Genomic DNA, 26210 nt, shown 5'->3' on the forward strand with positions numbered 1-26210 from the left:
TTTTTCATTTTGCTTTCAGTCCCAAGGTGATCAACCAATAAAAGTTTCTGCCCAGTTTATAACCAGTTCTATGGTACAGTGTCAAGCTTTGCCAGTAGTGTCAGCATACAAACAAATGACCATCTCTGTAACCAACAGTGGAAACCTCCAGAAAGCTACTGGTACCCTTGGACTAGCTGTGTATCATCCTGGATGTTACAGCTGTGCTAGCTATTCAACTTGTCAACAATTGGTAAGTTTCTGCTCACCTTGACACAGGGTATTTAAAGGAGCTCGTTCATCCTTGTAATGGTCACTTTTTTGCTGGAATGGACACTTACTATACATTTATATATTTTTGTTGTTCCTATTTATAAAAATCTAAAAGAAAGAAAAAAAAATCTACTTTTTTACTGAATTTTCTTAAAAGCTTGATTGATTTGAATAAATGAAAATATCAGAATAGTGATATGTGAAGAGAAGTCAGATAGCTCTAGCTCTGATGAAGAAATTAAACAATGTTTTATAACTTATTGTAAATCTATGTTGGAAAATACATTTGAAGGTAATTTTGGCAATGATGAGATGAAAATGACAAAGCAGATTTGTTTGTCCAAAAGATAATTATTGATTTTGACCCCAAACTCTGCAGCTTTTGTCTCCAGTAAAACAACATGTTGGTTCAGGGGGGGAAGTTCATGAACTACTCCTGAAAACAAAATTACCAGCCCTTTGATTGATTAAAGTAATTTATATTATTTGAATTTGCAGACTACTGGTTGTATGTTAGGTGGTGTATGTTACCATGGAAATTCTGTGAATCCAGGCAACTCTTGTCAGAGATGTATACCAGAAATATCTGTTAATGCTTGGACAAATGTTATAGGTAAATTTCATACATTTAAGACTTTTGTCAACTTCTCTGTTTAAGTTTCCTGAACAATAAGAAGAAAAGAATTATTTAGGACATTAATTGGGAATATGTATACTTTGAGTTTATTGAAAGGAGATAATTTCTTATAATATAGGTGTCATGGTTTATTTTATAATAGACATTTAACATTTACAGTGGATACATTATTATTCGTATGGTATCAATTTTTTACCTAGTTTTTGGGTGTAAAGAAAAACCGCAAATTTACAAGTTTAAGGAATATAAATTTTCTTTAAGCTTGTATATAGATATGTGCAAAACCATGACATCATATATCCACAAAAAATTACATTTTCCTCATACCATTAAAATTGGTACCCACGAAAATAAATGAATCCACAGTACATAATGAATGATTACAATAAAAGTAAAGACTTTGATTTCCGTATACAATGTTTGTTATTTTTTTGGAAAAGACACAGATAATTGCTATTAAATCAGTGTTATGATATTAAAATTTTACAATATACATCTACATCAAAATGTGACCAATTGCAAGGACTTGATGTTGACCATTTGATTTCTTTGCTTGTTTTTGTTTGTGGGTTGCTATCTCATTATTTATGCCTTTTATCTCTATTTAGGAGATAACTGTATTGTATTTTAAGCCCCGACGGCATCAATTGGGTATTTGATGGTCGCAAATTAAGTTTACTGGCGACGCGTTAGCCGAGACAGTAAACAGGTATTTGCGACCATCAAATCCCCAATTGATGCCGTCGGAGCTTAAAATACAATATTGTTATCTCCATTCTAATGAAACTGACAGAAAACAACGTTAAAACATGTATTTAAAATCTGTCATATGTCGTCTGCGCTTGCGCGTACGTCCCATAACATCAATTGTCGATTGATGCCTTGTAAGAAAGTGACGTTATCTAATCAAAATGAACGTTACAAACGTTGTTGCATTAGAATTACTAAGGTTCTATTCCTGTATGTTCAGACAAACTTCTGATGATGAGTTTTAAAGGTAGACAAAACTTTAGTATGTAGGGTCAAACACTGACCTGTTGCAAGTAACTGACAGACAGTATTTATAATCATTGTATATTGTAGGTGGTAGCTGTGTAGGTTACTTAAGTACACCAGAACCCCCAACTACACCTCCCACTACACCCTCATCTGGAGGTATTACCCAGGCCCCTGCAGGTAATAAGGAGGAAGATACAGCTGATGATGAGAATGACAGAGTGGTATACATCGTACTTGGTTGTCTGGCTGGAGGATTTGCTCTCATCTCACTGTTCTTGGCCTGTAAAGTCTGTACCGCAAAAGAGTAAGTATTACAACTTCTCGTTACAAAACTTCCATTTTCAGATTATAGATCAGAGTCAGAGCTATGAATCAGGATGTTTCTTCTACATTTTTTCCTTTCATTTTGGCTGTAAGCATTGGATTAATCATTGTTTAATTTCTGATCATGTGGAGGACTACAAATGTAATATTTTTTTCACAATTTTTCTCACAATTTAGTATATAAAATTGAGAATGGAAATGGGGAATGTGTCAAAAGACAACACCCTAAGGCCACCAATGGGTTTTCAAAGCAGCAAGAAACTCCTGCACCCGGAGGAGTCCTTTGGCTGGCCCTAAACAAATATGTTACTAGTTCAGAGATAAAGGATGTCATACTAAACCCCTTAATTATATTTGTTTTTAATAAGTTACCGAAAAAAGATTAACTTAATGTACTGAAAAGATATGTTTTGCCAACCATCAGCTAATATTGTCAATATTTTGGTATGGGAAACCCCCAGTATCACATAAAAGAAAAATTGAAATTTGCAGGTGTGCATCTTCATGTCTTGTTGAGTTATCATTGTAAGTTTGGTTGATAGCTGTTTTCAAGAAGTTTCAAATGAACAAACAGAAATTGCTTTGTCCATGCTTAGTATGGGAATCTTTAATCTACTAACCCTTGATCAAATGTTGCTTAAATAAATCGGTGTTGGGAGTACTCGTACAAAATTGTGGAAGATAGCTCCCTTTAGTGATTGCTGTTTAACATTTGTTCAAATTGAGTCATATTTATGTATAGAAGACACGCCACCCATACAGGCCCTTTGAAAACTATGGTTGAAGTAATTCAAATCAAATAAATAGTTATATCAAAAGTATAGTCTTTTTTACTGAGTCATGATTTTAAGGTAAGGTAACACACAAATATATTGCAATTATATTATTATGTTGTTATGCATGACTTGAAATATTTATAAAATGTATGTATAGTCAAATATCTTATCTATATGATTTAATACAATATACCACTGTTTATCTTCATTACATCTTGGATAGACATATAATTTATGTATATAAAGAAGGAGATGTATTTTGATTGCAAAATCCCCCTTTCAGAATCTAACGCATTCTTGGTAATGTTTTCAAAAGCGAACATAAGATTTTTTTAAAATGTCACAACATATTTTTCATTTTGGTGTTAGAACAATGAGATTACACACATTTCTGTAGATTCTGAAAATGCGAATTAGACTACTATCCACAAAAGAAAGAAAGACCATACGATAGAGCACCATACTGCCATATAAAAAAACTAAAATTGTCTGCCACACCATTTATATGTAATGGAGATGATAACTAAACTTTGATCAATATTAGAGAACAGGATGATAGTCATAGTTTATTGACAAATACAATTATTTACCATATGACATAAAAATTGTCATAGTGAATAGAAAATATCGAAGTAGCAAAGGATACTTTTCAGAGCAAAGAGAAAATTGCCTGTTTTAGAAACTAAATTAGGACAACAGAAACTTGAACATGCACACACACATTCTTTAAAACAGACTATTATGAAATTCTAGTTTTATCAAGAATATTGATATTGATAAGATTTATGATACTTTTTAAATGTTTGTATGAATATTTTAAAATATGTTGTATATATATTTATAGAATTGCATGATAAAACAAACAATATTTGATTAAAATTGCATGAATGGTGAATGATATTAACATACATTACATAGTTTTTTTTTATTTTCACATTACATTAACATATAGCAGACAATCATTGCATTATTTATTTATAGCAGAACAAATTTTTGTCATATTTATACTGCAAAAAATCAAATGTATCAATAGTCAGCACAAACAGAGCATTTTGGTGAGGGATCCATGCAGTCATATCACATACATATGTAAATGTACATTGCCATTTTACTTGACAGAAATTTGTGAGGCCTAATTTGTTTTTCTAGGAGCTTATTTGGATTTCCTTTTATGAAATTAATTTTGATAAAGATCTGATCAATCACAGTTATCTCCCCTGTTTGTATTTGCCGAATATGAGATCTTAAATTAATTCTCAGTTCAATTAAAATTTGCCGTATAATCACCCCCCCCCCCTTGTCTAAAAAATATTTTCAAAGAAACAGATGTCTATTTTTTTCGGAAAAGTTCTTGGTTGTCTAAAAACACACATAGTACCCTAGGATAAACTTATGCAAGTAAATTTGCTTTGATAACAAAACTATATAAAACTTCTGCTAGTTAGTATATCTGCTTTGGTAATAAAACAATATGCTGAAAAATTGCTTTTTAATAGTTTAAAAGAATGTAGGTGCACTTAGTGTCTTTTTTCCCAAAGATTTGAAATGTTACTTAATCATGTAATGGTTTTCAAATTTATCATTTATGGGCAGAGCTTTAATAATATTATAATAGTAAAATGGCATGTCATACATGTGTGCTTCATTATCTCTATACCCTCTATATCTTTGCGTGCTTCACTTCATATGTATTATATTACTTTTTATTATTTCAAAATTGCGCCTTTTTCTGTATTATCTTATTTTTTTCTAGATCAGAAATTAAGAGAAAATCTCCGAGCTACTCACCTTCTGCCTCCGATTCTGCTAGTAACAAAGACTATGACAATGCTCGTGCTTTTGATAACCTGGGGTACAGTTACTCTCAGTCTTACGCTGAGAAACAACCAGCAGTAGATGATTTACCGCCACCCACTAATATCATTGTCGATGAAGAACGGTCACATTTATAAAATGTAAATAAATCATTACATCTTATATTCTTATATTCCAAAATCAAGTATTTATTTCCGATCCTTTATTTGATGTCTTTCCACAAACAAAAAACTAGTTTCAGTGCACATGAAAAAATAATCTGGACCTAAAGCAACCTAGTATCTTACTATCATTTCATACATGCATATGATAACAAGTATAAGTTGTTTTCCTTTTATTTTTAAGTTGAAATATTGAAATCAAATTATTAAGATAAAACATTATAATAAATTTCAAGAGAACCTGTCCAGTGCTATGCAGAAAAGTCAGGATATAATTTTAATATCTAAGTTCTTCCCCTCGGATGTGGTTTTAGCAAGTCAAAATGTGATATTTGATTGGAACTGTAAAACCTTGAAAGATCTGTTTTCTGTAAATATACTTGATTTTGGGTGTAGGTTTAATCGTAGACTACATATATATTTGTATCAAAATTTAGAAATATTACAGACTGTTCTATTGTTTTATTGGAAAATAATGTAAAATAAATAAATACAATATATCTTAAATAGAAAAAAAAACATCTTTAAAACAAAACCCAGAAAATTCTGCTTTCCCTCTTATTGTATTACTGCCACTTTGTTTTAGTATTCACTGTAGAACTTTGTTCACTATTTATATATGCCTGAACACTCTCAATAGTTGTGCACTCCCCATCATTGCTCATTGGTGTAATAATGGACCCTTATGTTAATGTTGTACTATATATTACACACACCTACATTTCTCATCATTATATTACCATGGACCATTTTTAAGATTTTGTACATAGATGGAGCCACTGATTCACCATTTGCATGAATTTTAATGTTTCACAACCTATTTGTAGTTTGACACCAAGTAACATACACACCAAGGTAATAGAAAAATTAACATCTAAAAAAGCTGAAATTGAAAAATTAAATTTACAGAAAACATGCTTTTTTGGACAAAATAGAGTTGTATATGCATGAAATGCAGACATCATGTAATTTGTATATTTTTTTCGACCAAATTCATTTATTGTTGTTTTTGTAGAAATTCCGACATCAACAGTTTAACAAAATCAAACAGATCAAGTGATTCATATCCAACTTCTACATCTAAATATGGAGACGATGACTATACATTTGTTGATCCCGCCGCCAAACGTGTGGACAGACTGGATCAGGCTTTCTCTCCTACAGATATAAATCAAGGAGCTGCTGTCAAGGACACGACCTTCACAGGAGAGAATGTCAAATCTTCTGACCTAAAAACAGTTGATGTCAACAAAGATGTTTCCATAGCGATAGATGATACTAAACCAGAATCTACTAAATAATTGTATATACAAGAAAATGAATACTTTTCCATATTTTCCAGTGTTTAATTGATGTTCATTATTTATATTTTTTTGTTGATTTACAAACATGTTGTGGATTGCTATTCCATAATTGCTGACTATTTACGCATTTAAATGAATGACTTATTTGATGAAATTTAGCCAATTCAATTAAAAATTTTATCTGTACAGTAGACCTTATGTTTGCCATTGAAGCAAGTGATTTTGTTATTAAATTCCTTGTAAAACAATAATTATGAAAATATGTTTGATAAATGACGATATTTTAAGTGACATCAATTAAGGCATAGAAATTTTTAAGCTTGATTTCAATAAAGATTTGATTTTATAATTATATTAATTGAAATAATTACAGTTTTAAGCATTTGTAAAACTAACAGTATTTGTAAATCAACAAAAAAATATGTTATTAACGAGTTAGGTAAATATTTGTATATTTTGTTAAACTGTTAAGTTTTGTATAAATGACTTGATATTATATTTTTACTAGAAAATGAAAAACGAGAAATCCCTAATGAAAATTACAAATCAAAACACCTAAGAAAAATATTCATTTTCCATAATGCTTTATATGTACCATAGAATTATATATTCATGCATAACACTATTATATTCATGTTCATTTTACCAAATTTCAAAACATTTACATTCCTCCTGCTGAGCAGGATTTGTCTCCCCTTACAAGACATTTGTTTACATAAGTAATGTCTCTAAGTTGTAATCCCTGAAAAATAATTTCTGTGCTTCAATCCTCAGGTCAGCTTATGTATCACATCATTTTTTACTTGCTTTCTTTATATGGAATTAAAAATTAGAAAAAGGTTATGAAATTGTAAAATGTAAAATTTTCAATAAACTTCGTATATCATATATTTGTACTTCAAATTGGTGCTTTCTAATTAAAGTTGGGTTGGTTTTTATGAAAAAGGGTAAATATTGTTGCAAACTTTCTTATTTTATAAAATGTATTTTGTTTTTTTCTTTTGAAGAAAAATGATATATAGTAATTTTATGTTTTATTAATCTTGCAGTCATGTGGAATTTACACATTTAAACAGGGTCTGTTTTATAGTTGTTTTTTATATCTGTTTTCATACTTTTATATTTATATATCTACACTCATTAATAAAAGAACATCATTAGATGTTGTTTTCCTTCTTCCACTGTAATTACTAACAGTATGCATTACTACAAGTACCACAAAAACTTAACATGATCCAAGAAAATTCAGTCAACATCAGTTTTAACCAAACAAGAAATATATGTACAATCATTCAATACACTAAATATATTTGGCCTATTGCTTATAGTAACTAAGAAACAAAGTTAACCATGAAAACGTAAGATTGGCCAATCAACCATGAAAATGAGGTCACAGTTAGATGATACCTGCCAGACAGACATTTACACCTAGCAATCCTTCTATACAACATATATAGTTAACCTATTGCTTACAGTTTGAGAAAACAGACAAAACACAAAAACTTACACTGAGCCAGGAACCGTAAAAATAGGGTCCAGGTCAAATAAAACCTGTGAGACTAACATGTACATCATAAATATATCCATACACCAAATATAGATGACCTATTGCATATAGTATTTAACCTGGATATTTCAGTCCCTACTCTTAATCAATCTCTCCTACTTATGAGCGCCTGAATTCCATACACTATAAAAACTCTTCACAAATCCTGTATTTTGATTGGTGCCCTATAGAAGAGGTGACCAATTAGCAATTAGATCAATTTCATTCGGAATAATTGATTTGACAATTTAGCATTGCCATTGCATTTAGGTGGAGAAATCGTAAATCAGCACAATATAGCAAATGAATTATTCAGGTTATAGTATTAGAAAAAAAGACCAAAACACCAAAACTTAACTTTGACCACTGAACCATGAAAATGAGGTCAAGGTCAGATGACACCTGCAAGATGGCCATGTACACCTTACAATAATTCCATACACCTATTGCTTATAGTATCTGATATAGGGATGTTGGATGCGTACGGATTAATAGTTTAGTCTTATAGGCATGATTTTTTTATTAGTTGTTAGTGGCTTTGAACTAGCTGTCAGATAACTGTGAGTACTCTCAGATCTGTTAATTGTGTATTTTTGTGTCGGGGATGTATAAGTACCAGCCACGTCCACTTGTATTTTTGTCCATCTGATGAGTTAAACCTTTTTCAACTGATTTTTATAGTTCATTTTTATGTTGTACTGTTATACCACTGTCCCATGTTAGGGGAGGGATGGGATCCGGCTAACATGTTAACCCGCCACATTATTTATGTATGTGCCTGTCCTAAGTCAGGAGCCTGTAATTCAGTGGTTGTCGTTTGTTTATGTGTTACATATTTGTTTTTCATTAATTTTTTTATATAAATAAGGCCGTTAGTTTTCTTGTTTGAATTGTTTTACATTGTCTTATCATGGCCTATATAGTTATCCTATTATTCATAATAAGAAAAGAATTAACACTACAAAGAATCTTTACTTTTTTTCAAAGTAGTCATTGAACCATGAAAATGAGGTTAAGGACAAAGGAAATATGACAGGGACAGAAACTTCATACCGTAAGTCATCTATATACAAAGTATGAAGCATGCAGGTCTTCCGCTTTCTAAAATAGAAAGCTTTTAAGATTTTAGCTAACACAGCCACCTGATCACTTTCCCTATGTCGAACTTTCAAAAGTCTCAGGCTTGACAAAAACTAGTTTAAAGGCTGTACCAGGAGCACACGAGTAATCATTTTAATGGATAAGAAATTATTGTAGATTAAAATGAAACTTGAAGAAGGTTTTTGATCAGAATCAAATAAATAAAATGGTCCTTCAAAAAAAAAATACATTCCTAATATATGGCTTATAAAATTCCGAAAGGATTAGAGACATTTAGACCTGATTTTTTCCAAAACTAACTTGCTGTAGACAATTGAAGCAACTGTGTAAAGGAAACCTTCAAGTTCCTAACTTTTAACAATTCATACTCTCAAGTTAGTGAACATCATGTGAAAAATGAATATAAATCTGACTGATAAAGTCTTTGTAACTATAAAAAGACAAACAAAACAAAAAGGTTGAAATCAGGAGGCAGCAGTTTGACAAATTTGTATAGAGTCCAATGTGAAGAATTTACTGATAAAAATTTTGTGTTGAAGAATACCTCAGGCTTCATATCATATTACTTTATTTTTAGTGGACTTTGATGTGCATGTAGAGTAGTTTTTTTGTGTCATGATCAATACACTGTATCCTTTCTTTTCCACTTCCTAAACAGTGATGAATCAAGAAATTTTCATAAGTGGTGGCCCACAGACTGCCTAAGAGGGGGCCCGCTAAGGTCATGCTTCAAAGATTTCCAATATAATCAACCATTTTTTTCCCCCAGAAAAGTAGGGGCTTCTGCCCCTAAATCAGCTTGTGCTAAATATAAGCAGTTCCATGCATTTAGCACTGATGTGAAATTTTATGGATAATAAAGTTTGGCTGACATTTCTATAGTGGTTTCGCGGAAGATTGTGTAAAAGTTTTATGTTGACAAACATCAGTATTGTTACTTTTTTTAAAGATGGATATACCTTAAATAACAGGAGAGCTAGTAATAAACATATAACTGTCAAATTTTATCATCACATTTTCGTCCAAACAAAAGAATAACAAAATGTACAAGTTTTATTTAATATTTATAATGACTATATAGTATTATTTATCATATCTTCGTGGTCTAAATTTAGCTGTTTGATTTCCTTTTAGAACATTGCCACTGCGATCTAAAGAAAATTCATAGTCCATTCGCACATCTAATATTTTTTCTATTTCTTCATCAAGATTCTCCATTGTTATAAATGTCTGTTTCTGTAATGACAAAATAAAAATACTACAGTAAAACCCTGAGTAACAGGAAAATAGTGTATAATTGAAATAACATGACAAAATAGAAATAGTTTTAACACTACAGTAAAACCCGGAGTAACAGGAAAATAGTGTATAATTCAAATAACATGACAAAATAGAAATAGTATTACACTACAGTAAAACCTGGAGTAACAGGAAAATAGTGTGTAATTCAAATAACATGACAAAATAGAAATAGTAATATACTACAGTTAAACCCTGAGTAAAAGAAAAATAGTGTATGATTAAAAATATCACATCACATGACAAAGAGAGAATTAATTCAAACTTACTTTCATTTCAAAACTTTTTAGAAAATAATAGAGAATCAACAGGTTTTTCTGTACTTTGTTTAAGTATGTAGAATTTAATGTTCAATAAAAATTAGAACTTTTGGTTAAAAATGTAATTCTTTGATTAGATCTATACAGCAATTACACAATACCAGTATATACTTAATTGTAAAAAAAACCAGCCTACAAATAAGTATATAAATGATTAATCTCTAAAAAAATACTTTTCTGTTAAATATTCTTTTGAGAAACATCTTTTATGCTAGAATTTCAACATGTTCAATCTAATATTACAAAAAAAAAACCCATAAAGAACCTTCCTTTAATTAATAGAAATTAACCCATGGTATCCAAGTTTTGAATATCAGTTAAGGCAATCTTGACTTGTTCTAGGATATTAAAGTGTTGGACTTACAGACATACTGATTATCTTTAGGCACTAGAACACACCCGCGAAATCGCGGGCATTCAGAGCGTAGTTTAAAGTATGTAAAGTGTTTTTGGAAGAATTTTGTAAAATATTGAATGACTGGAAAATTTCAGCAAAAGTATCATAAGTCATAGGTTATTGGGGACAGGAAAATGTTGTTTTTTTTTTTTTATCCCTCCTCCTTTATTTCCAATATTCCCATTTTTTGGTTCTCTATCAATTTCAATATGAACATACATTTAGTATGTTATGAACATTCAAGTAAGGAGCCTGTAATTCAGTGGTTGTTGTTTGTTTATGTGTTACATATTTGTTTTTCGTTCATTTTTTTGTACATAAATAAGGCCGCTTGTTTTCTGGTTTGAATTGTTTTACATTGTCAGTTCGGGGCCTTTTAAAACTGAGTATGCAGTATGGGCTTTGCTCGTTGTTGAAGGTCGTACGGTAGCCTATAGTTGTTAATATCTGTGTCATATTGGTCTCTTGTGGAGAGTTGTCTCAACATGGCAATCATACCACATCTTCTTTTTTTTGTAATCAATGAATTTTGTAAAATTTTCAGAAAAGGTATCAAAAGTTCACATGAATAATTGTAGCGCTTATCTGTATATTATGAACATTCATTACTATATAAATATAGTGTATTTACTTTCAATTCGAAGTTTACTAATCGATCCATAGTGGTCATTGATAAAGTATACAGACCCTCTCTATTTAATAACCTCTGTGAATGCCGTGGATAGTTAACTTGAAAATGATAGCAGATAGAATTTTGAAAATACACTTTATTCTTTGTATATGTATGTTCAAAGTATACAGAAAAGTATACAGACCCTCTCTATTTAATAAACTCTGTGACTGCCGTGGATAGTTAACTTGAAAATGATAGCAGATAGAATTTTGAAAATACACTTTATTCTTTGTATATTTTCGAAGTTTACAAATCGATCCATAGTGGTCATTGATAAAGTATACAGACCCTCTCTATTTAATAAACTCTGTGAATGCCGTGGATAGTTAACTTGAAAATGATAGCAGGTAGAATTTTGAAAATACACTTTATTCTTTGTATATTTTTGAAGTTTACAAATCGATCCATAGTGGTCATTGATAAAGTATACAGACCCTCTCTATTTAATAAACTCTGTGAATGCCGTGGATAGTTAACTTGAAAATGATAGCAGATAGAATTTTGAAAATACACTTTATTCTTTGTATATGTATGTTCAAAGTATACAGAAAAGTATACAGACCCTCTCTATTTAATAAACTCTGTGACTGCCGTGGATAGTTAACTTGAAAATGATAGCAGATAGAATTTTGAAAATACACTTTATTCTTTGTATATTTTCGAAGTTTACAAATCGATCCATAGTGGTCATTGATAAAGTATACAGACCCTCTCTATTTAATAAACTCTGTGAATGCCGTGGATAGTTAACTTGAAAATGATAGCAGGTAGAATTTTGAAAATACACTTTATTCTTTGTATATTTTTGAAGTTTACAAATCGATCCATAGTGGTCATTGATAAAGTATACAGACCCTCTCTATTTAATAAACTCTGTGAATGCCGTGGATAGTTAACTTGAAAATGATAGCAGATAGAATTTTGAAAATACACTTTATTCTTTGTATATGTATGTTCAAAGTATACAGAAAAGTATACAGACCCTCTCTATTTAATAAACTCTGTGACTGCCGTGGATAGTTAACTTGAAAATGATAGCAGATAGAATTTTGAAAATACACTTTATTCTTTGTATATTTTCGAAGTTTACAAATCGATCCATAGTGGTCATTGATAAAGTATACAGACCCTCTCTATTTAATAAACTCTGTGAATGCCGTGGATAGTTAACTTGAAAATGATAGCAGGTAGAATTTTGAAAATACACTTTATTCTGTGTATATGTATTTTCAAAGTATACAGAAAAGTATACAGACACTCTCTATTTAATAAACTCTGTGACTGCCGTGGATAGTTAACTTAAAAGAAAATGATAGCAGATAGAATTTTGAAAATACACTTTATTCTTTGTATGTATGTTCAAAACGCAAACCGGAAGTCTAATCTTACTTAAAATTCGCCCAATGACGGAACAATATCCGGATGCCTTTTTTCTCGTTTTTCTCCAAAAATAACTCAATCTGAATAATCATATGAATGGATGACAAATTCCACTATGCACTGTACCTATAGGACACAGAGGCGTGTTGATTAATTTATTGTGGAAAGAGGAGAAGCGACACCAAAATTGAGGTCTTCTCGTTTAATAGTATAGATACTTATAAGAAAATACAAGGGGACAAGTCAACTGAATATTTTAAAATTGTAGTATTTTATCAAACCTTTTCAAACTGTAGTCTCTCTTCTGCTTTTGACAGCATTTTCATCATTTCTTCTTCTTTTTCCTTATCTAATTGTTGTTGGGTTTCTAACTCTATCAAATCTTCTTCAGCCTGACGTTTTTCTCTGCAGATTAAGATTTTAAATAACATAATGAAAACCAAGAATACATTCTACGGCAGAATTGTGCATTGTGTTACATGTATAAGCCTTTAATACAATCAATGAAATATGTGGAAAAGCATCTACGGCAGAACTGTGCATTGTGCTAACAAGCCTTAAGATAACTTTCTTTATTAAATGTATCAAAAAGGTTAATAGCAATATGTGTAAAAACTCTTGCGTCATTTAAAAAACCTCAAGATTATGTTTTAGTGTACCACAGTGAGTAACTAAGTATGAGTCAGGAACCTGATGTTCAGTGGTTGACATTTGCTGATATGGTTCATAAGTGTTTCTTGTCTTTATGCCACACCTAAGATTGTTATGCTACACCTACAATAGTGGAGGGGCATTATGTTTTCTGGTCTGTTGGTCCGTTTGTTTGTTGTACCATCTATTTGTCCGTTTGTTCATTGTTCAGGTTAAAGTTTTTGGTCAAGGTATACGTAGTTTTTGATGAATTTGAAGTCCAATCAACTAGAAACTTAGTACACATGTTTCCTTTGATATTATCTTTCTAATTTAGATTTTTCCACTGAACTCAGATAATGATAGTGCAAGTGGGGCATGCATGTACTTGGGACACATTCTTGTTTATATATGGATTACTTTTCCTGTTTGAATGGTTTCACACTAGTCGTTTTCGGGGTCCTTTATAGCTTGCTGTTCAGTGTGAACAAAGGCTCTATGTTGAAGACCCTACTTTAACCTATAATGGTTTACTTTTACAAATTGTGACATGGATGGAGAGTTGTCTCAAATGCACTCATACCACATCTTCCTATAACTACTAGATTTTTAAAATGAAAGTTAGTTAGTAGATAAACTCAAGAGTATGTGATCATGAGTTTCCAAAAACAAACAAAAAACAAAAAAAACCAAAAAAAATCATGAGTTTCCATCTCTTAACTGGTAATGAATACTGGTTTATAAGTTTTATTTTGATGTGAGAAAGACAGGACTAAGGTGTAAATTGTACATTGTATTCCATTTACCGATTACATTTTTTCAAATCTTCAACCAACTAACAGATCTTTATAATGATGAGCAGTATAGAGTTGTAGGTCAAGCTCCAAGCTGCAACAGTCTGAATAAAGTTGTCATTTGCATGAATTACTATGAAAACAATAAAAATGGTGGAATTTATCACTAGTTGTACAAATGCAATATCAATACTGTTACCTTTTAACAGCTGTCTCTTTATTCCACTCTTCTGTCAATTTAACCATCGTTTCCCATCCTTCTTCTGTGTCTACTTGTTTAGACATTTCTACAGCTTCTTTCTTGTCAATCTCAGCTGCCAAGTGCATTCTAAAATATGTACAATAAAATTGAGAATGGAAATGGGGAATGTGTCAAAGAGATAACAACCCGATCGTAGAAAAAACAACAGCAGAAGGTCACCAATGGGTCTTCAATGTAGCGAGAAATTCCCACACCTGGAGGCGTCCTTCAGCTGGCCCCTTAACAAATATATACTAGTTCAATGATAATGAACGCCATACTAATTTCCAAATTGTACACAAGAAACTAAAATTAAAATAATACAAGACTAACAAAGGCCAGAGGCTCCTGACTTAGGACAGGCATAATCAAAGTGATGGATATCACTCATGGAAAGATTAGAACAGTAGTTTGAATTATTTCATATTAAGGTATGGTGGGGAAAATGAATATGTATAAAACACTATTGCTGAAAATTGCATTTAGGTCTTTAGAAAGAAACTTGCTTTTCCAGTATGAGGATAAATGAGCTCAAATCAAATAATATGGTTCTCTATTAAATTTGCACCATTTTACTTCAGTTTATATTACTTTATATTAATTATGTTGCTGGTTCTGAACATGTTTCAAAAAAACAAAAAAATGCCAAAATTCTTCTTGTAATAATTCTTTATTCCGTAAGCAAATATACAGCTCATAGGATTAAATACATACACAAATTATACAGTTTACATAAACATATACATAAACATATACAGCATTACTATATAGCGGAGTTTGGCATATAATTTACATTGGTAATAAAGGTACAAAACAAAAATCAAGTGTTACGAATTTTCTCTGCCTCGTACAGATATTTACCCAGATTATTTAATTCTTTAATATTTCTTACAGATAGTAATTGAACTTATTTGAAGGTAGATGGGTTTCTGTAATAATATATCTTAATAAATTTACTTCTGACATTTACATATTTATCACACTCTAATATAAAATGATATTCGTCTTCGATGACTTTCTTATTACACATATTACAAACACGCTCATTTCTGGAAATATTAAAGTATCTTCCAGTTTCTACATTAAGTGAATGTGAATTTATTCTATATTTAGTTACATATGACTGATATAAACTGTTCAATGGTCGATTCAAATAAAATTGCAAAGTATGTCCATCATGTATATATTGATATAAATAACATTCTGAAGTGTTTTCAAAAAATGACAAGGCTTCGGCTATATAATTATCAACAATTCTTTTTTTAAATTCATGCACATGTTACCAAATATCCTTGTAAGACATTAATTTAGACCAACAGCTAAAAGCTTTAAAGTGCCAACAAAAATAATCTAAAAATGTTGTTTTGGGGCATTTTGTTAGTTGAAACAGAGGTTATATAGCATTGAAAATTAAAAGTTTTAGAATGCCTTTTGATCAAATTTGCATGTATTTTTCAACAGGGCATTTTCAATTTTATTTTTCAACATAAACTAATCAAAAAAACTAATTTTATTAAAATGTGGAATCTTTCTTGATTGCAAAAATATATATATTTACTTCTAATAAAAATTCAAATGACTTAAATAGACATAATGATTGATGGAAAATAAATAAACTAATGAACAATGGTTTGTTATAATTAAACGTTTATGAATTTTAAAACTGTTTCAAGCCAATTCCTGATAAAAAAAAGTGAAATAATCTAAATCGTTGATCAATTACAGGGCCAGTGTCAACGAAGCTGTCCTAGGACTAAGACATATCTTAGGATGATCTTAGGACACGTCTTAGTCCTAAGTCGGGTTAACGAAAGTCTCCTAAAATAAGATACGTCCTAAGTTTGGTCCTAAAGTTAGGATATACAATTAGGTGTCTTAGGATAGTCCTAAGGGTTACATCGTCCTAAAAAGTAATAAAAACAACAAATATAGCATAAATTCAAAACTAAAAACACTAATACAATATTAAACTATCATATTAGATAAAATTAATAACAAAAAATAGTGTTTAATGTTTGTTAAATATTTAATTTTATTATAATAAATTATTTCGTGCTGCCTTTTTCTAAGCCTTAACAATACTATCAGCATAAGCAACACTGATATTTTAAATATAAATGTAAATATGGGGAAAGGTTTACTTCTTTTTTTAATACCTAATTCTGATTCGATACATGTAATGAAATCGAGTGGACCTAAGGACAAAACTAGTTTATGTACTAAAATTGCAGCACGAATATCACAAATTTTTGTGATCATTTACTTTTGTTCACTTATATCTTTTATCATATTTAAAAACGTATTTATTAGTATTCCGTAAAAAGTAACTTCTATTTTGTGTAAATTGTTTTCTATATAAGAGTCATTCTCCCTCTCTTTACATATAGGTTCTAAAATACAATTTAATCTATGTATTACAAATCTCTACATATATTTTCAATAAAATAAATGTGTTAGGATGGTCCTAGGACCATCGTAGTTAGGACTGTCATAAGACAGCTTTGTTTTACATCCTAAGACATGTCTCAGACACGTCCTAAGACCATCCTAAATAATGTCCTAAGACCTATCTTAGGACATATCCTAGGATACTTTCATTGACACGGCCCCAGATGATTATTGGAAATTTATCAAGTAAATTATAGGCCATACTTGAATACCTTTTATATATTCATATTTATATTCACATTTATATTCATATTTCATTTTTTTAAGATCAAGTTAATCCATTAATCATTTATCTTTCAGATATAATTTACAGAATTACTTTATGTAATGTAGATCAAAAGTAACTGGCAATTAATAAATCTATCATCCTTATAAATACCAAACAAATAATACACACATTTGTGTAATCAATTATGAGGTCAAATACTTGTGTATTAAGAATTAGATGCATATTGGAATGATCTGTATAATTATGTAAGACTGAGGTTGATAGGTAATGTGGTCAATTTGATTGGCATCTTAGGAGGTGGGGCGTTGTAATTAAAGATCCATTGTTTAGTGAAAATGACAGTTGTCAATCATACTAGTTGAATCAATACCCACTTACCTAATCAAAATGTTTTTAAAAAAGCTTGCACATCAACACACCTTAATGACATACATTCTTAAATGAACTGCTCCAATAATGTACCCAGTTTTTTCAGTTTATTTGTGTATTATGTGCACATACATGAGAACTATAGGGAACTATATTTTAGTGTGAATACATTTAGTAACAGTAGCTAACCTGTCCTGTTGTTGGGGAGGGTGGTGCCTAAGTAAAGATTTAGAACAAGTTCTAATCTTTCCAAAAATGTGGCGGGGTTAAACATGTTTATGAGATCTCAACCCTCCCCCTTTACCTCTAGCCAATGTAGAAAAGTAAATGTATAACAATATGCACATTTAAAATTCAGTTCAAGATACTAGAGAAGTCCAAGTCTGATGTCAGAAGATGTAATCAAAGAAAATAAACAAAATGACAATAATACATAAATAACAACAGACTACTAGCAGTTAACTGACATTCCAGCTCCAGACTTCAATTAAAATAATTGAAAGATAATGATTTCATCACATGAATATCATGCACAATCCTTCCCGTTAGGGGTCTAGTATCATACCATCATAACATATATGAGAAGAACATAACCCGTGTCATGCCAACAACTGGTTTTTTAATAAATGTGTTTAGCATGTTTAGTCCTGATGCAAAGACCCTATAAGGAATCAATATTAACGCCAAAATATGCAATCTTTAATGACCTGACAACAGTATCGTAACTATATCCCCGTTTTAATAAGTCTATTGAAAGGTTTTGTTAGTTTCTGATGTGAATTCTGACATTTTTGTGCTTTATAAAGAATACATTTGTATTTCCATAAAAAATTTGATGTAAAGTACCTGAACGTATAAGAAGTCTGCATGTTGAGCTATATTTACGAATAATGTCCTTATAATGATGATAAAATTTAGTAAATGTAGGTGTTTAATCTAAGAATTTCTTTTTTAAACTTATATATTTGTTTTATACTCAATTGGTAGTATATGAAGCTACAAATATTTTAATCACAAGAGTGAAATGTCTCGCCTTCTTTACTAATCCTTGATAGACCTAAATATAAAGCTTTATTACAACTGTCACATACAATGTAAACTCAACATTAACCAAGAAAATGAAACATTGATGAATGAATCATGAAAATGAGGTCAAGGTCAGATGAACCATGCCAGGCAGACATGTACAGCTAACAATTCTTCAATACAACAAATATAGTTGACTTATTGCTTATAAATAAAGAAAAACAGACCAAAACACAAACTCTTAAAACTTAGCAATGGACCGTGAAAATGAGGTCAAGGTCAAATAAAACCTGCGTAACAGACATAGAGTTCATAAAATATTTCCATACACCAAATATAGTTGACCTAATGCATAAAGTATTAGAAAAATAGACCAAAACTCTAAAACTTAACTTTGACCACTGTAACCATGAAAATGAGGTCAAGGTCAGATGACACCTGTCAGCTAGACATGTACACCTTACAATCATTCCATACACCAAATATAATAGACCTATTGCATATAGTATAAAAAAAATAGACCAAAACACAAAAACTTAACTATAACCACTGAACCATGAAAATGAGGTCAAGGTCATATGACACCTGCCAGTTGGACATGTACACCTTACAGTCCTTCCATACACCGAATATACTAGACCTATTGCTTATAGTATCTGAGATATATGGACTTGACCACGAAAACTTAACCTTGTTCACTGATCCATGAAATGAGGTCGAGGTCAAGTGAAAACTGTCTGACAGACATGAGGACCTTGCAAGGTACGCACATACCAAATATAATTATCCAATTACTTATAATAAGAGAGAATTTAACATTACAAAAAATTTAATTTTTTTTCAAGGAGTCACTGAACCATGAAAATGAGGTCAAGGACATTGGACATGTGACTGAAGGAAAGTTCGTAACATGAGGCATCTATATACAAAGTATGAAGCATCCAGGTCTTCTACTTTCTAAAATATAAAGCTTTTAAGAAGTGAGCTAACACTGCTGCCGCCGCCGTCGGATCACTATCCCTATGTCAAATGTATGTCGAGCTTTCTGCGCAGGCTCGACAAAAAACCATGAAAACCCTGGTGTAATAACTTTTCAGTAATATTAATACATAAATTTCTCTCGATAAAATCTAAAAGTAGTCAAGACATGGTAATAATTGTGGTAATAAAATAGCAAAGAGGCCCAATCCATGGTAATTCATGATCACCAAACATATGTACACAATGTAATAGATAGTCTCAAGGTGATGGTGTGCCATCTTATAAAACAGGCCATGGAAATTCCAGTCTGCACCCACAACCTTCTGTATATGAGGCAAACACAGTGCCATGAGACCACTTGCAAGAAAAATATGGGGGGTTCCACAGATGAATAATAAGTTAATTGATGTTTACTTAATTTTTTATGTCCAGTGACAAATGTTTCATGCATGTTCCGACAGGACAATCTCAAAGATAAAAGACAATGAAAGAAAATAAAATAACCTTATCGCTTCAACAGTGTTTCTATATTCTTGGTATCTCCATTTCAATTCTTCGTATTCAACGGGATCTATGGGCGTTGGTTCTCTAACATAAAACTCTTTGCTAGGTGCTTTCGGTACCCATCTTGGTTTTCTAAAACGAACTGAATTCAAACATGGTAGAACACTTGCTGTTGGTTTTATAGTCATCAGCTTAAGTATTTGAGACTGAGCAAGCTTTAACACTGCCATTTTTTGCTTTTCAAAGGTTAAAAAGATTTTTTTCACATTTCCATGGGGGCGGCCATTAATTGTATATTACAAATTAAAGAGCACAATCCCGTGTATGTCTAGGAGAAATCCGCGGTATATATATGGTCATATATCCTCCTAAAATATTCTGATGAGATCTATTCTGAGGGGAGGACAGGAGTAAGGGAGACAGGGAGAAAGGGGGTAGGAGAAAGGAGAAAGGGGTGGGAGAAAGGAGAAAGTGGGTAGGAGAAAAGAGAGGAAGGTTGGGAGAAAGGAGAAAAAGTTGGAGAAAAAAATAAAATATGAAAAAATAAAATATCTCTTTTTTCCGGTAAATTAAAAAAAATAATAAAGAGAAGAGGGGTAGGAGAAAGGAGAAGAGGGTTGGGAGAAGGGAGAAGGGTACCCCCTGTCCTCCCTCTCTATTCTGAAATTCAAATAATTGTCTTTTTCATAGATTAATTGATATAAAAATTTACAACACTAAGAGATCCCTATTGTTAATGTTCCTTTCAAATGAAGTTTAATTTATACTTTCTTTTTTTTTTACATAATATTCCCTTTTCAGTTTAGGAATCAGTTCATACACTTTGCCAAATGTAAAATTATCAAATGTTGACCGTACATAGGATATATTTCTTGGCACCTTGAAGCCATCGTGTTTAAGTAGCCCGACAGCCACTTTGACAAATAGTTTTCTTAACAAATACTCAGTTGATTGTCACTTTTGTTTGTTTAATACAATTTACTTAAACAGTTTCTTTGTGTATGATAAGTACAAGAAAAATACAAAAAAATATGTGTTATTTTTAAATAAGTGGTTTCTTATTGAAAGAGAAATCATCTCATAAGTAGACTGAATTTGGTTTCTATTTGTCATGTGAGTTCAATATAAAAAAAGAAGAGGCCGTACATTGACATATGATGGTTTACTTTTTTTAAAATTGTTATTTGAATGGGGCATTGCCAAGAATCTGTCCGGTTTAAGGGAGATAACTCAATTTGATAACAATTATTTGTATCGACAAGAACGATAATCCATCCTCGCTCCACATGGGGTCACTAGATAATTTGACATGTGGGATAAGACGCAAAATTAAGGGGTTGAACACCCGCTGGTCTGTAAAGATAACTTCAGTGAAAACCAATACCAGATGTTATCGCTAAAATAATTTTGATTCATGTTTTCTGTATTTTGGTGCAATTTGTAAAATTAATTGAAGGCCGGAGTTCCGATCTTTGTTGAAACCGGGGACTACTGAATTAGTGTATTAGTCCTAGTTAAAACATTAAAACGACGCAAGATATTTGACACAACTTGGTAAATGAAAAATGCATATACATAAATTAAATTTTCTTATTCAAAATGGATTGATCATCAAACTGACTGAAATGTATTTGAAATTTTAGTTCAACTAACTAAATTGGCCGAAAGGTCGTCGTCTTACGATTCTTTTTATTTTTATTTTCATGTGTATATATGTAAACGGGTACCTCGAGAATTCGGAATGTCTGTCGTTTTATTTTGATTCAATTTTAAAATTCATTGACAGTTAATAATTATTAAATTTACATTCACTTTGAGTGAGAATAACAGCACAATTCCGCAAGTTCTGATATGTTTTTCGTAAATTCTTTTGTTATAAATGAGGCCGTTAGTTTTCTCAATTGAATAATTCCATATTTTTTTAATGTTGGGGCCTTTTATATCAGACCATACGTACGGTATGTTTTTTCCCTCAATGTCGAAGACCGTACGGTTGTCTGTAGTTTGATACGACCACCTATACCAAGTCAGGAATATGACACAAAAACTTTGTTATTCTTATGTGTGTGTCGGGTTTTTTTTTTTCAATTTTGGGTTATTTATATGTTACGAAGTTTTGTGTGACATTATTGTATTGAATATATCCCCCCTTCTTTTGCGTTAAAGACCCATTGATGACTAGGGGTTGTTTTCTGCTCTTTTGTCGGATTGTTGTCTCTTTTTATAGTACTGTTACAGGCGGGCGAGTAGGGGTCGAGTGTACTTTTAATTCTGTATGATTGCTTATTGATAGTGTTCCGTTACTTTGTCTTGTTTTGAGTGTAGTTTGTTGACTCCAGCATAATCATATATAAATGAAGAATGCAGCGTAAAAGAGTGACTTTTATTCTTGTCCAGTAGGCATGTATATCTCAATAAATAACGCATGCAAATATCAGTGGCAAATATCAGCAATAACATAGTATAACCATAAATTGTAATAGTAAGATGCTGGCCTTCCGAACCCCAGTTATAACTTATAAATACAGATTTACAAGACTTTATCCTATCAATGAATACAATAATGAGAGAATGAAATATACGTATTTCATTAAACTACGATATAAGAAAGTTGTCAACGTGGTGGGACATCTTTTCTTTACATCTTTAATAATTTGTGTAATTTGCCAAAAACTGCTATTAGAAATTGTAAACATTGAACTGGTTCCTCATCTTGTCTTAATATGAAGCCACTTCCTGTTGAAGACCTGCTTAAGCGGGAATATTTATAAAACGGTATTTTGGTTCCTAGACGTCCTTATGTGAGCTTTTAGTTAAATATTCCAAAAGATGTAAAAAGATAAATAAAGGCTTGAAATGCTATCGCATAGCTTTTAAGGCGAAATAGCTGTATATCGAAATGTATCATGTACCTAAATAGCTTGCTTGACTTTAAGGGTTTGTTTGGTTTATTGTACTGCTCTGCTTGATCGCCAGATACGATATGCCAAAGTGCTAGTGCGACGCCGTATTTATACTTGACCGTGAAATACATCCGCGACTCACAGAACTGAAAATCTACTATAACTTTGAAATACTAAGGCAGTAAGGAAAACTCTGGCTCATGTACCGAAATGTCGTTATAAATACATAAAATCGCGAAAGTTTGCCTTTAAGGGCATCCGATACAGTTTCAAGGGAGTTAACTCTTGGCGCGACGTTAAGCGTTTGAATTCCCGCAAAACGTCACTTTTTGCGGGACGTAATGCGTGTAATGTTCCGTAATAAGAAACGTAATGTGGAATTTTTATGCTCCAATATATGTTTCTCCCGCATGCTAACTTCTACGCCATTAATATTAGTGCATTCGATTTTAACAGGATAACAGTCTAATAACATTATAAGTAACAAAACAAATTACTGTTTCTTTGAGATCTTCAACAAAATATCGTATAGTGAGCAATCTCAAGAAGACTGACCCTTTTGTTGCATGTCAATTATCATTTTTATTATCATTCATCATCCATGATTGACACTTTATTACATCACAAGAAACCAATGATATTTTAAAACTAACTACTAAAACTAAGTGTTGTAGGCAGAATTTTGTAAAAGATTTATAATGACTTCACAATTTCAGGAAAAGTATCAAAAGTCATAGGTACTTGGGGACAGGAAAATGATTTTTTATTAACCCTCCTCCTTTATTTCCAAAATCCCTTTTTTTTGTTTTCTAGTGTCATTATTAACATACATTTAGTGTACATGTATTATGAACATTCCAGTCAGGAGCCTGTAATTCAGTGGTTCAGTGATATTTGTTTTTCGTTCATTTTTTGTACATAAATAAGGCTGTTAATTTTCTCATTTGAATTGTTTTACATTGTCATTTCGGGGCCTTATATATCAGACTATGCAGTATCGGCTTTTGGTTATTGTTGAAGGCCGTAAGGTGACTTTTAAATGTTTATTTGTGACATTTTGGTCTCTTGTGGAGAGCTGTCTCATTGGCATTCATAATACCACATCTTCTCTTTTTGTAAAACATTTAGCGACTTGAGAATTTCAGAAAAGGTACCAAAAGTCATAGGTAACTTGGGACAGGATAATTGTTTTTCTAGCCCGGTTCCTCCTTCTTCCACAATTTTTTTTTTTTGTTCTTTATTAATTTTAATGACACATGAATAATTTTAGCGCTTATCTGTATATTATGAACATTCATTAAAAGGGGGATCGGGGCAGAGGCGGATTTAGGGAGCCCGCCCCCCCCCCTTTTCTGAAAAATAATTGGTTGCTTATATAGGGAATCACTGAAGCATGACAGGAGCGGACCCCTTCTTAGGCAGTCAACGGGCCCCTGCGTATGAACATTTCTGGATCCGCCACTTCGGAGGGACCCTGATCCCAATATCCCGGGCTCAAAAACATGAAATCCCGAGGTTCTGAATTTATTATACAAATTAGATATCTCGTCATCCCGAAATTCGAAAAAAGAAATCCAGATCCCGAAATGGTCAGTCCTGAAATTTCGATCTTAAAAGCACCCGCTCCAGACGTCCTGAAAGTGTATTTTCTTTTTACAGTCAATTCTCAGTTTAATAATTGATGCACAGCGGTCATTGATATATTATTCAGACCCTCCCTATTAAATACAAATTGTGACTGCCATGGATAATAAACTTGAAAACACTTTATTCGTAGTATATGTATTTGTTTCAAAGTAAAAAGAAAAACGCAAACCGGAGGTCTAATCTGACTTAAATTTCGTCCAATGACGGATATAAGACAGAAAATACACTGTATTCGTAGTATTAATGTATGTTCAAAGTATACAGAAAAACGCAAACCGAAAGTCTAATCTGACTTAAAATTTCGCCCAATGACGGAAACATATCCGGACGTCTTTTTTCTCGTTTTTCACCCAAAATAACTCAATCTGAATAATCAATAAAAATGGATGACAAATGCGATTATGCACTGAACACATAGGACACAGAGGCATGATGATTAATTTATTGTGGAAAGAATAGAAGCGACACCCAAAATGAGGTCTTCTCGTTTAATAGTATAGATACGGAAAATGTAGATAAACGCCGCTAATATAGACAATGACACAACTTTTATCAAAGAACAAATTTCTTATTTCTTCCACGTTGCACGTATTCTATCTAACAAAAGGCAATAGCCAACAATATGTTAATACATCCGTAAATTTTTTTACGGGACATATTATGGTATACAAATGCCCGCGTCCGTCTGTCCGTCATAAACATATGGTACAGCATATTATTCAAAATCATAAGACGACGGGCGTATCATGCGCTCGTAGCGCAATTGTTTATTTTGTTTTTCTATATTTTTTATAAATTATATATTAGAGAAATGACGGAATGACAGCAAATACAATGCAATTTCCAATATAATCAATATTTCCGAATGGCATAACTCTTTTAAAGAATAGTTGATATGCACTGATTTTCGAGCGTGTCCATACGATATCAGTTTTATAGAAAGTTAACAAGAACTGTACACTTGAAAAATTTAATTAACCAGAAGGACCGGAAGGACAGACAGAGGAATGGACGTGCGATATTTTATGTCCGCGCTATATGGTGAAAAATATATATAGTTATTGACCAACGCTATGAGAGAAGGATTTTAATCGCAACTATAATCCAATCGTATTTGCCAAATAAAAAAAATCAAAGTTATAGTTTAATTGTTTGGACAAAAGTATTCTTTAGCAAATAAAAGACTTCTCCTTTATAAGATTTTGCTTTTGTTTTCTGACCACATAAAACAGAAGATGTGCTATAATTGCCAATGAAACAACTCTCAACAAGAGACAAGCATGACACAGAAATTGATAACTATAGGTCACCGTACAGTCTTCAACAATTCTATAAAAGATCACGAAATTACAATGTAAAACAATTGGCAAACGAGAAAAGTAACGGGCCTAATTTATGTGCTACAATTTATGTACAAAAAAATAGGATAATGCTGAGTTCACACGTAATTCGAA

General features: G+C 31.7%; 2 protein-coding genes across 3 annotated transcripts in view; one reads left to right on the forward strand and one right to left on the reverse strand.

The window, feature by feature from the left end:
• The window catches only part of LOC134715647 (uncharacterized), an 89582-nt gene extending 82152 nt beyond the window's left edge, over positions 1-7430 (forward strand). The window contains exons 96-100 of one of the 2 annotated variants that reach the window (XM_063577977.1): positions 20-232; positions 751-865; positions 1973-2192; positions 4742-4943; positions 5980-6258. In XM_063577977.1, coding sequence (XP_063434047.1) covers positions 20-232; positions 751-865; positions 1973-2192; positions 4742-4940 — 747 coding nt within the window. In that variant the 3' untranslated portion in view covers positions 4941-4943; positions 5980-6258. Of the gene's footprint in view, positions 1-19; positions 233-750; positions 866-1972; positions 2193-4741; positions 4944-5979 lie in introns of both variants that reach the window. The other variant, XM_063577976.1, reaches the window with a different exon arrangement.
• A 2520-nt stretch (positions 7431-9950) lies between these two features.
• On the reverse strand, positions 9951-20516 carry LOC134715648 (small ribosomal subunit protein mS26-like). Its single transcript, XM_063577978.1, has 4 exons — positions 20207-20516; positions 14608-14736; positions 13266-13389; positions 9951-10151 (listed from the first exon to the last, which is right to left on the reverse strand). The coding sequence occupies exons 1-4, from the start codon at positions 20434-20436 to the stop codon at positions 9999-10001; spliced, it is 636 nt and encodes a 211-aa protein (XP_063434048.1). The 5' UTR covers positions 20437-20516; the 3' UTR covers positions 9951-9998.
• Between the last annotated feature and the right edge of the window lie 5694 nt (positions 20517-26210).

Source organism: Mytilus trossulus, chromosome 4, assembly GCF_036588685.1.
Source record: "Mytilus trossulus isolate FHL-02 chromosome 4, PNRI_Mtr1.1.1.hap1, whole genome shotgun sequence".
NCBI classification, from domain to species: domain Eukaryota; kingdom Metazoa; phylum Mollusca; class Bivalvia; order Mytilida; family Mytilidae; genus Mytilus; species Mytilus trossulus.